This window comes from Harpia harpyja, chromosome 2, assembly GCF_026419915.1.
Source record: "Harpia harpyja isolate bHarHar1 chromosome 2, bHarHar1 primary haplotype, whole genome shotgun sequence".
NCBI classification, from domain to species: domain Eukaryota; kingdom Metazoa; phylum Chordata; class Aves; order Accipitriformes; family Accipitridae; genus Harpia; species Harpia harpyja.
The window spans coordinates 76,522,472-76,534,576 of NC_068941.1; the positions used below are offsets into that span (position 1 = coordinate 76,522,472).

General features: G+C 40.0%; 1 protein-coding gene across 1 annotated transcript in view; it reads left to right on the forward strand.

The window, feature by feature from the left end:
- The window catches only part of EVC (EvC ciliary complex subunit 1), a 56,560-nt gene that overhangs the window by 13,624 nt on the left and 30,831 nt on the right, over positions 1–12,105 (forward strand). The window contains 4 exon segments of the mRNA XM_052780505.1: positions 1,876–2,034; positions 3,599–3,815; positions 7,563–7,711; positions 10,454–10,552. Coding sequence (XP_052636465.1) covers positions 1,876–2,034; positions 3,599–3,815; positions 7,563–7,711; positions 10,454–10,552 — 624 coding nt within the window.

Sequence of the window (12,105 nt, forward strand, 5' to 3'; positions counted from 1 at the left end):
CCACAGTCAGTAGTTTAGATGTGTATGAGTCCTGAAAACATTTTTACGTTGCTCCAGCGAAGTATTTCCAACTCCCTTTGGGAGCCAATATGCTTTTTATACAAACACTGTCTTATCACACTGGGTTTAGAGCTGAGAAATGCCTATTGCTTGTCAGGTGGTAAGATTTATTTCAAGTCTACGAATAGCCTGACTTCTAGCAATTTTATCCTAGCACCTTGTTGTCTTCAATCCTCCATAACTGAATAAGAGAGTAATAAGAGACTAAAAGTTTTTCAGCTGAAATAAGTACTAAGAAAATAATTACAGTACAGTCTTTTAGTATGCTTTGCACATTTACTTTAGCAAAACATTTTTCTTTAGCAACTTTCCACATTAGAATACATTTACATGGGTTTTGATGCAGAAATATAGTTTGATAGCAGGCGTTTGATTCTCATAGTAAAGTTTTTTTTTTTTCTCTTCAGTAGTGTCACTGTGTCCAAATAGCTTGCAGGCTAGAAAACTGGAGGTTAAGAATAGTCTGTATATTATTTTTCCAGTAAACTGAGTAATCTGGAAGATATTCTCCTTCCCAGTCCTGTTTTTGAGGTTTGAGCAAATTCACTGCTGATGAAAATGAGAGACTGACTAGTCAGACTGATGGCTCTGTGAGCTGCCTGCACTGATTGACTGTTGCACTTCAGCCCTGAACTAAGCAGCCCATCATCTCAGCCTTCAGCCTTTTTCATAGAGGAGTTAACATTTTTTAATGTCTGGTGGTTAAGTGCTTCACTGGGAATTTTCTCAGCTTTCTCTTGATTCTCTGTGCCTTCCACTTTATAGTGGAAGCCCTGGTAACGATGGTACATCCATATCAAGTTTCTTTTGCAATTTAACTTTGCTCAGTGAAAAATTGATTGTTTAGAGTTCTCCAGAGTTAGTCACATAAAAAAATCGCTGGCAGCCTCACTGAGCAACATGAGGCAGTTATTCACCAGCAGCAGTCATCCTTCAGTGGGTCTGTCACTCTTATGCCAGCAGATGCTTTTCATCCATATTGAAAATTATTTCCCTGTACTCAGATTCGTACAGATCAGGACCTTGAACTAATCCAGTCTTCCCTCAGTAATATAAAGGGGTTTTTTGCTATACTCACAGATGCCATAGTCACAGTTTTTTTCACAACTCACGGATACTTAATACAAATCTTGGCAATGGATACATTTTCTTATCTTTGTGTGTACTAGTAATCCCATTGAAGACCACAGAATATTCACAGCTGTGCACAGTCATCCGTGTTTGTGGGCTCGGAGCCTAAAACTAGAGATTACCCATACGATAATTTATCAGAATGGGCACATACACTGTGCTGATACTGCATAAAGTACTTAATTCCAACGCAGTTAATAAAGTTCTTATGTAGCATGTGGTTGTGAAAGGTTTGATGGTGAAAAACAGGGACAATTTTCAGTTTACCTTTTTTAGCAAAAATCTTGTTTGACTGGAATGTCTGCTCCTACAGCTAAATAAACTTCCCAGAAAAAAGGGCTGCAGTTCATTATCTCTTCTAGTTTTCCCATTAATGCTAACAACATAATAGGCTTTTATAAATGCAGTATGTGGGGAACTAACAACAAATTCTTAGCGAGTTATATAGAACGACTGCGGTTTAAAAGGTCAGGATTGACCTACTGGTTATGTGCCATCAACGCGTATATCATCATATAGTAAACAGGCTCTTTAGTTTTGCAAAATGTTTACTAAAACTAATACTGAAATCTGTCTGTAGTCTCAGTGACTTGTATCTCAGTAGACTCATATGCCTCTTGTGGTAGTGAAATACTAGATGATTAATGAGGGAACATGGATTGTTTTTTGATTCGTATTCCACAGATGGAAGCTTTCTGGAAGCAGACTGACAAAGCCCAGCAGGCTTTTTTGGACCAATCAAAATGCTCAAGTGCCAAAGCAACAAAGATAATGATGGATCTGACCGAGAAGATGATTGCAGTAGAAAGCTTATTAAGTGAATCTCAAGATTTGCAGGCAATGGTAAAGTACAAAAAAAAAAAAAAAAAGTTGAGAGAGATTTAGTCAATCTGAACACAAAGAATGACGCAAGTGTACAGAGTCTGTCAGTCCTGCCTCAGGAATGATGTAGACTGCTTACTCCAGTTGTCTCTTTCAGCTTTGTTGCAAAAAGCTCAATTTCCATTGCAGTTTATGAAGACTCACAGGAGGGTGAACTCTCTGCACTTGAGTTCTAATTCTCAAAATACCATTTAGGCAGTCCTGTTAGGAAAAAGTTATATTAATGCAGCCAGTGAGCCAGGAGCAAGACCACTAGATCTAATGATGGAGGAGAATCGTTACTCTGGGCATTAGGACATTTCTTTTTCTTTCAGACTATTTATTCTGCTTTGACTGAGAAATTGTAATTTAAATTTGATGGTGATTCTGTGTGTCCAGTGACTTTAACTGGAATTGAAAACCCTTAACATCTCTTAGTGATATGATCTTAAGATGGAAAAATGTGTTTATAAATGCATCAGCACTGTGCTTCATGTTGTGTTAAATCTAACAGATCCTTGTTTGCTTTGCACAGGACATACTTAAAGAATGACTTGGAATTTATAGATTAACAGTACAATCAGAATCTGGCCCACTGCATTTATTAGTAATTTGGAGAATAAATGGATAGCTAGCTTTATTTGGCTTACTACAAAACAGATACAGTAATTATTAGCTTGTTAGTTTTTCATTGGAGCAGCTAAGTAAACTGAGCTGGCCAGGTATGAAAATAGTCTTTGCAGCTGATCACACTTGACCCATACCAGGCTACTGTACAGCAAGTTCCTTCAGATGGGCAGACTTCGAATGAGGTGTTTGGATACAGATACAGGAAGTATTCCTACCTGAAGTCACTACTGTGTTGCTTGCATTTCATTGCAAAGGTCATTGTCTGCGTGTCTCCATTAACTACAGTAGTTGTCACACTCACCTTGCAGAATTGTCGAAAGCAGTTGCAGTTTCACCCAGGAAATCTTGCTCCCTACTGTAATCCTGGGCTTCTTCTCTAATAGTGCAATGAAAACTGCTAGGCCATAGGCAATTATACTAATTTTTATTTACTGTATATTTACTGAATTCCAGCTGACCACATACTTGAAGGAATCCCAGCAGTATCAAAATCAGATATGTGTTCTCATTTCAAAATGAAGGCCCATACTGGTGTGCCATATAGTATCTTGAAAAGAGGTCCAGGACTTCCATGTTGCCCTTCTGTCCATCATTCCCCCTTGACTATTTAAGTTTGTTCTGCAAGCTTGTTGTTGTCTTTTCCTGCCTTAATGTCTTCTTGACAGCTATAAATAATGAAAAACACTAGTGGTTTTAGATTAGCTCTTGCAACTGAACATGCAATAAACTCACTGCTATCCTACAGCAGTCAAGATTTTCAGAAGTATTTAAGTGTATGAACATTGTTATTCACATGGTCTTGAGAAGCCTCCTCGGTTTTCTGTGTAGCTTGGGAATGAGTAATTCAATGAAAGGATAGGCACAACCAAAGTCCCGTTCTTGGTTTCTAAACAGGACTTTCTTATGTTTGTTTTAGGACATTCAGGAAAGGTTATTCAGTTGGGAGCTTGTGGTGAAAATGATCGATTCACTGAAGTCCTATATACCAGAAGAGTGCAAGTGTAGATTAAATATTGTATCAAATATTCTGGACAATTTAACTGTAAAGAATAATCTCTCAGTCCGACAAAAGGAAGAACTTTTAACGGATCTGCACAAGGCCTTCTGGGAACAACTGGCACACTTCAGTAATGGTGAGTACTTAGACCGGAGCTCATGACTTAACAAATGTGGGTATGCGTTCTTATTATTGTATTAAATAGGAAAAAAATTATTGCTTTGGCCCTATACTGCTCTGTTTTAAAAAGGTATTGATGAATTGGCAAGAACACTATTATTGTGAAGGGTGGACGCTTAATATGGGAACTTTGGCTTTAAGCCTTTTCCAGGCATTACTATGAACTTACTCTACAGTTAAGATAATCTATACCTTATTTCATTATTTGAAGATTGAAGAAGAGTCACATTTGTACAAGTCTTTGTGAGATTTCTCCATTTACTGTTCACGCTTGACATTGTTGGTGATACTGGCTAATGTTAGGGACAGTAATAGCTGTATATGTGCAGAATACTGTCTTATGATCTCCTGCTAGCACGTGGATCCAGAAGACACACAAAACATAGTTGTGCTATTGCTATTGTGAAAAGATAATTTAAGGCTTATGATCTTTAGATAAACTTCTCTTTTATTATGTCAGACGAAAATACTTTAAAAACAGTCTTTGCCTCTTCCTCTTACACTCCTTCATGTTGCCTATCTGTAAAGTACACAATTACAACAAAGTCTAAGCTGACTCACCCACTGATGTAAGGTTCTCCCTGTGTCACTTTGCGTGTTACCTAATGCCCAACATGTTGGGAAACATACTCCCACCTTCTCTGATAGGTGCTGTATCAAGGTCTCAGTGATTCCCATCAGCACCCATGGAAAATTATAGTACACATTCAGGCAAAAGGAAAACAGTGAGAAGTATTTTACTCTCACACATTTTGCAGAACCATTTCTGCTACTCGTGGGCATATTTAAAGAAAATTGTGCTAGCAAAATGGCATTAGGGTTAGAGTTCAGTGAACTGAATGGTCAGAATGAATGTAATCTTGTTGCAGTATATTCTTGCTGCAGCGCTGCTCATTCACTTTCAGGCTTTGTGTCGATAAATTGTGCTGTATCTCATGGTCAGCAATTCACAGAATTACAGAGCAGTTGAGGTTGGAAGGAACTTCTGGAGGTCACATGGTCCACCCCCCTGCTCAAGCAGGATCAGCTACAGCAGGTTGCCCAGGACCATATCCAGATGGCTTTTGAGTACCTCCAAGCATGGAGACTCCACAATCTACCTGGGCCAACTGTGCTGGTGCTCAGTCACCCTCACAGTAAAAAATTGTTTCCTGATGTTCAGAGGGAACCTCCTGTGTTTCAGTTTGTGCCCCTCGCCTCTGGTCCTGTCACTGGGCACCACAGAAAAGAGCCTGGCTCTGTCTTTGGACCCTCCCTCCAGGTATTTATATACATTGATAAGATCCCCCTGAGCCTCCTCTTCTCCAGGCTTAACAGCCCCAGCTCTCTCAGCGTTTCCTCATAGGAGAGGTGTTCCCGTCCATCATTCCAGTTCCATCTTCATGGCCTTTCATTGGGCTGTCTCCAGTATCTCCATGTCTCTTGTACTGGGGACCCTAGAACTGGACCCAGCACTCCAGATGTGGCCTCACCAGTGCTGAACAGAGGGGAAGGATCACCTCCCTCCAACTGCTGCCAATGCTTTGTCTAATGCAGCCCAGGATACCATTACCCTTCTTTGCAACAAGGGCACATTGCTGGGTCATGTTCAACCTGGTGTCCACCAAGACCCCCAGGTCCTTTCCTGCCAAGCTGCTTTCCAGCTGGGTGGCACCCAGCATGTGCTGGTGCTTGGGGTTGTTCCTCCCCAGGTGCAGGACTTTGCACTTCCCGATGTTGAATTTCCTGAGATTTGTGTCAGCCCATTTCTCTAGCTTGTCAAGGGCCCTATGGATGGCAGCATGACCCTCTGTTGTATCAGCCACTCCTCCCAGTTTTTGTGACCTCTGCAAACTTGCTGAAGGTGCACTCTGCCCCATCCTCCAGGTTATTAATGAACATACTGAGCAGGGTTGGACCCAGTATTGACTCCTGGGGTATACCACTCATTACTGGCTTCCAGGTGGACTTTGTGAAAGTTTTCAATCCATCTCACTGTCTGCTCATCCAGCCTGTACTTCATCCTCTTCTCTATGAGGATCTGATGGGAGCCTGCGTCAAAAACCTTGCTGAAGTCAAGGTGGATAATAACCACTGCTCTTCCCTCATCTACCGAGCCAGTCATTTCATCATAGAAGGTGATCGGAATTCCCATGCTGCAGACTTGCTCCACTTTAAAATCATCAATTAACCATGTGAACAGTTTGCTGATACTCAAGAATTCATGTGTAACGTGATACAGATTATTTCATGGATGTTTACTCCTAAAACTGGCATGCCTACTTCATAGTCTTTGCATAGGTTCAGGCACTAACATTCCTTAAGCATTAACGTACATCTGTGGGTGTTTTTTCCCCCCTTTTTTTCAAGTTTCTCTTGTTCCAAAACAAAAATACCTCTGTCGAGGCCTTGATTTTATGCAAAGTAGGTGTTTATATATAGCTATATATTATAGTTAGTACAGCCTGTGCAGAAGGGCATTATCAACCTCCTAGTTTTAGATAGAAGTGAAATGTGCTTAAAAAAAAATAAATCTGGAGTGTAGCATTTTCACAGGAGAGTCCATGTTGACCTTGCCTATGAGCTCCTAAATACGTAAGTTAAACTGTACCTATAATTCACAAACAGAACACAAAGCCAGCAAGACTGTGCTCCCAGGAAACAAACAAGGAAATAGTAAAGAATTAAGTAGTGTTTAAAAATAACAGTTGCTACATTTGTTCAAATGACATTTTTATTACAGGCTTTCCTATACTTTCAGTGCACTTTCAAGTGATTTGTCAGTGCATCATCAGCCTGTTGATAAGCACAGTAAATTAGCATGGAGAATAAGTAACATGCTCAGTGCTACAGTATTGTTCTTTATTTCTCCACAAAATAATTTCTCACAGTTAAAGCAGCTTGATGTAGTGGCAGAACAGCAGGCACAGATGACTATTCCTTTGCATTCCCCTTTAGCTGCCTGTGTCAGGAGTGAAGTACTGGTCTGGGGCAGGGCAAGTTGGGGAAATGAATAGAGTTCTTAGGTGGACAGGCAATGAGACATGAAATAGTCACAGAACACTGAAAGCACCAATTCCACTCTGCAGCACAGGGTCCAGATAGAATCATGAATTTATAAATCACTTAGAGCTATGGGGGGGATGAAGGGGGGAAGAACTTGGTCTCAAATATTTCACAGTACTAGCACAAAATCAGAGGGACCTTGACAACTTTTGCTGCAGGTTCCTGGACGTGTCACTTTGGAAGCCTGGTATGGCTGCATGCCAGTTCAAGCTAATTCGAACTAGCACTGCTCTAGACCTTTTCTCCCCGCCGTATGTTACTGCACCTGTCCTTGCAGCAGCATTTGCCTGTCTGCAATTAGGTAATGAGCCACTTCTGGGCCTTCCAGAAGCAGAGGGGGGAGGTTTGGGGTGCTGCAGGTAGGAATCTTTCTTGAATTAACACACTGCCTTTGCATAAGCAGCAGCACCAGTGAAAGGGAGGGTGCAGGATGGTAGTGATCCAAAAACCTGATAGATTTAAGTGCCATGTAACAACCCAAAAGTTCATGTCTAAACAGCCCATCAGGGTAAGAATCAAATTTGAAATCATGCATGGCAATTACTTGCCTATTTCACTCACTAACAGATTTCTGAAAGCTTATGTTGTGTGACAGTAGCAGATGCTACTTTCTCCCTGTGGAGTTATGGTATCTAATTGTCAGTGGTTTATGTTCCAGAATGTATCCAGCAAAGTAAAGATCTGATCTTGAAACGACTGGAGTGCCGTGCAAAGAAGAGAGAAGAGTTCAAACAAAGACAGAAAGCTGAACAAGGGAGTCTCCTCAGTAAAACTTTTCATAATGAAGATGTTCATGATTTTCTTAAGGTGAGCATGTAAAAGCTTATTTTCACTGTTCCATTAGTTTTTAAGGCCAAATATATTGCATATTTCTTCCAGTTCCATAAAATTGGTATTTTTGAGTCCTCCTGAGAATCATGTACACTAGCACACGTAGGATAGGGTCAGACTCCCTTTTGCCTAGGCTCGCCTAGAGACTTTTCCTGCAGCGTTGGTCTTGTCGCATTGGAACAAAATGCCAAAGGGTGTTAATGCTAGATTATGCAGGTTTTGTAGAAAACACCTTTTACTTAGATATTATGTGTTTGGTTCAATATAGGGAATGTCTGGAGGAAAGTATCTGGCCTGCATTACAGAAGAATGCAGACTGCACTGATTTAATTGCCTTTCTATGAGTGAGATTGCTGAGGCTCAGAAGACTATCAAATTCCACGTAAGCAGAGGGAAAACTCATTATGATCACTGGCAGGATACCTTAGAGAAAGTTTGCAATAGATAATTTAATGTGCTATACAATGGCCAGTGTAATGTTTTCTTGGCCATATTTTCTGCAGAGCTTTATTGTTCAGAATGTATATATGAAATCAGAGTTCTAAGCTGTAAATGCTGAGAGCTGCAGACCCAAGTTCTTAAGAAATAAAAAAAAAAAAAAAATCCTCAATTTTCATGAAAAGAAATAATTTAAGGCTAAAGTGGTTACATTCAGCAGCATTAAACTTCTGAAGAAATCTAATAACTTAGGTGAATTACTGTATGAGAAGACCCAGATTCCAGCTGTAGCAACTATCAAAATTTACTGGTCTCAACACTGCCATTTGGTACTGTAGGGCCAAGTTCTTTAATTATATTGTACGAATTGGATAATGCAGTTACTGTTCTTGTATGCAACACCTGTCTGGCAACACCTCACTTCTAAACAAAAGGTTTCAGGCACTTTAAAACAGTAGAGCACATTTCACCTTTTTGGCTTTTCGTAGCTTGAGACAAATAATTTTATCACATTCAAAACTCTTGGACACATCCCAAATTCATTAAACAAAGCTTAAAAATTTTGTATTAAGACCTCTCCCCTACAAAGGTAGAGCCACGTAGCTTTGTGCAAGAGATGCTCTATTCTGTGCACCTTAGAAAGCTAACAAATACGCTTAGTTAAACTGTAGACTGACAATCTGCTTATGACAGGCTGAGCTAAAGTGAGCAACTTGCACTTCATGCTGCAGGACAGAACACAACTGAGTCTTAGTATTGAAATGCCTGTGTGCAAATAATAAAACAAATACAAAATTTAAGCCTTTCTACTGCCTTTCTGTTTGTCCCAGAACAGATGGGGTCTTGAGTCCAGCGACTCTTTGAAAAATAAGAAAAATATGTATATATCTGCAGCTCCCATGATTTCACTTAGATAGTTCAGTAATTATTTTGTGCAAACAATCCCCTCAGCGTTGAGGAGCTATTTTCGCGTTGAGGAGCTCGTTTCACAGCCAGCCCAGCAGGGAAGGAGTTGGTCCTGAATCCTCATCAGCCCAGAGTTGTAGCCATCAAAAGCACTTTTCTTCTCTGCCTTCCCCCCTCCGCCTCATCGTGCCACCATGGTAACAGCCTTGGCAGTAACTGACCTTTCTGCTGAATTTTAAGTGGTTGCCAATTAAGAAGGTGGATTTTGCAATGAACTTTCTTCACATCAATTTCTTCTGAACACAAGTTGGATGGTAATGATTTAGTCGCTGCAGCTCTGATTTTTTTTATATGACAGAATGACTTAGATAGTAAAGGTTAGAGTCCCTGTATCATTCTGTCTCCTTCATCTATGTTTCCACTGGAAAAGGAGCATTTTCTGGTTTTTTTTTACTGTCAGAGAATACAGGAATGATCAGGTGAAGCACACAAGCCAAAAAGTACCAGTTACAGTAACCCAGTCTTGCTCAGCCCTAGCCCCGGTGGACATACAAGTTACAGCAATTGTCAAATTCTGTGGTAAACTACAATTTCATGAGAAGTGTAAATTTTAAAGTCCACATCTACAAGAATGACCTGTACATGAAGAATTTATGAGCACTTTGGTACTCTTTGGAAGAGCCCTATTGACATACCTAACAAAGAAAGCCATACTTATCATGGGAATGTAAGAGGGCACTTGGCAGTTTAAATCAAAATATGGAATATTTATGTATAAGACCACTCATTAGTCTATAGAATGAGATGTTCTTTGTCTGTGAAATTCAGTCTTCTATTACAGCACATGAGCCTGCCAACACATCACAGCCGTGGCTTAAAGAAAAAAATTGCATCCCTCTTAAATCTGTTACCAAGGACCAAATCAGGACCAAGACATAGATCAGCCTTTTAGGGACCACTGTGGGACATGGTGACCAACCCCAGTGGAAAAGCCCTATACAGTGTGATACAGCTGTAACTAAGGTGCCTGATAATGATGTCTGATGGCTGTTCTGCACCTCATAGTACTGGCTATGAGGAAGTGGTATTCATACACAGGAAAGCAGGTTGCAATTCATATCATTTCTTGTGTTTTCCAGTATTGGGTACATATTATTTAACCCCAAACTGCTGAGGCTATGGGGTTTCATACTCAAGACTGGATATGCTCAAATTAAGGTGGTAAGGCAAGTTTCATTTCCATCTGAGTCATGGTTCCACATAAGTACTTACTGTGGTGATGGTAAATGGGAAGGGGATCAGGGAAGGGGAGGATCATAAGAAGCTATCAAAACCTTTTCATCTATTTAAATCTACCTATTGTGTTTCTTTTAGGCTTACCATGAGCTGTTAGAGAAACATCGGCAAGCACAGTGGGAACTGGAGGAGGAGGATGACTGTGAGAGCACAGAGGCTGTTGCAGATCTCTACAAGGTGCCACTTCTAGTGATATGTGTCATTTACTAAAATAATTCTGAAAATCCTCTAAACCCACTACACAATGTCAGGCCTCTGGGAGGATTGGGGAATTGCAAGAGAGATCATGGCAGCTCCAGGAAACTAGACTGGCAAACCAGGAGATGGAGACAGGACAGTCTTCCATGTTAGCTTGCCTTTTCCATTACCTTCCCAACACGTTACGTTTCCTAACCTTGTATTAGTCAGAAAATGCCTTTGTGGTCTGCCAAAACATGCTGCCTGGGTGGCTGACAAAGCTGCAATAACGTTGAGAACATACAACGTCTGGCGTTACTACGAGGAGAGAGACTTCATTTATGTAGCATAATTATCTCCTCTGCACCATGGTAGGATGATACTATTCTTAGTTAACTTCACTACATCTCCAAAAATAGTTTTCTCATCTCTTTTCCTCTCAGAGAAATTGTTTTGACACTAGTTAGTTCCCTGAAATAAGTTCAGATCTTTGATGTAAGTAGTATTTTTACATTTCTTTATGTTACTGGTTTGGAAAATATGTGGATACTTCATGCTTTTGCATCATCTTTAATTATTTTCTGTCTGCACTGAAAAAATAAGATAACATGATCTACCTGATGAAGCCCAAAACTGTAGCCAGCAGTGACCTTTAATTAGGCTGGAACTAATCGCTTTCAGCTCAACAGGATCCTTGTCATGATTAATTATGACCAGATCAGGTTGTTACGGAAACTTGTAGTCCCTGTCACATTAGGGTAGGATACCCACACAATCTTAACTAGCACTAGTCCGCATGCATTTTTTCCAATTCAATTGATAAAATAAAGCCACTGTATTTAGAACAAATAGTTTTGCCATTGTTTTATGTAATAGTGCAAGCAACAGGATATTTGAGAAGACCTACTGCTTTGGAGAAAGGAATAGTTTCCTTGGAGGGCTATGCCAGTGCATCGAAGTAGATTAATTGTACAAAGCTATTTAATTTAAGAAAAATCAACGTCTGCTGATACTATTGCGCACAGTCCATTCTCCAGAGTTACTAACTTCTCCACCCCCTTCCTCAATTCACATGAACTCTCTGGAGATCAAACAATTTTTTTTACCCTGCATAGTTCCACCTCATTTGTGAAATTATATTGCTTTCCTTTATTGTGTACTTTGCTTTGGTGACACTAAGATCAGACTGAAAATCCTATTTCTTTCAGCAGTGTTAGCTAAGTTTTCTTTTCCATTAAAGAAAAATTGGTTTGGGTGAATTAAGTGTTTCTAGAATTGCCAGGTTGCCAGGAGAGCTGCACAAACTTGAACTGTGCCAATTCACTCAGCTCTAAGCCATTATATTCCATATTACAGCTGCTCTCTTATTCCTAGACCCAAACAAATGCTGCCAGACATGAAAAACTGCAAGTACCATGATCCAACTGGCATCTGTTGAATGAGGATCCACAAATCTTAATTTCCACTTTGTTTCTATACTAAAACATTCTTATTGTGACATTTAACATAATGAACAACTGCACTTTCTCCCCTTAACCCTAAATACAGATATT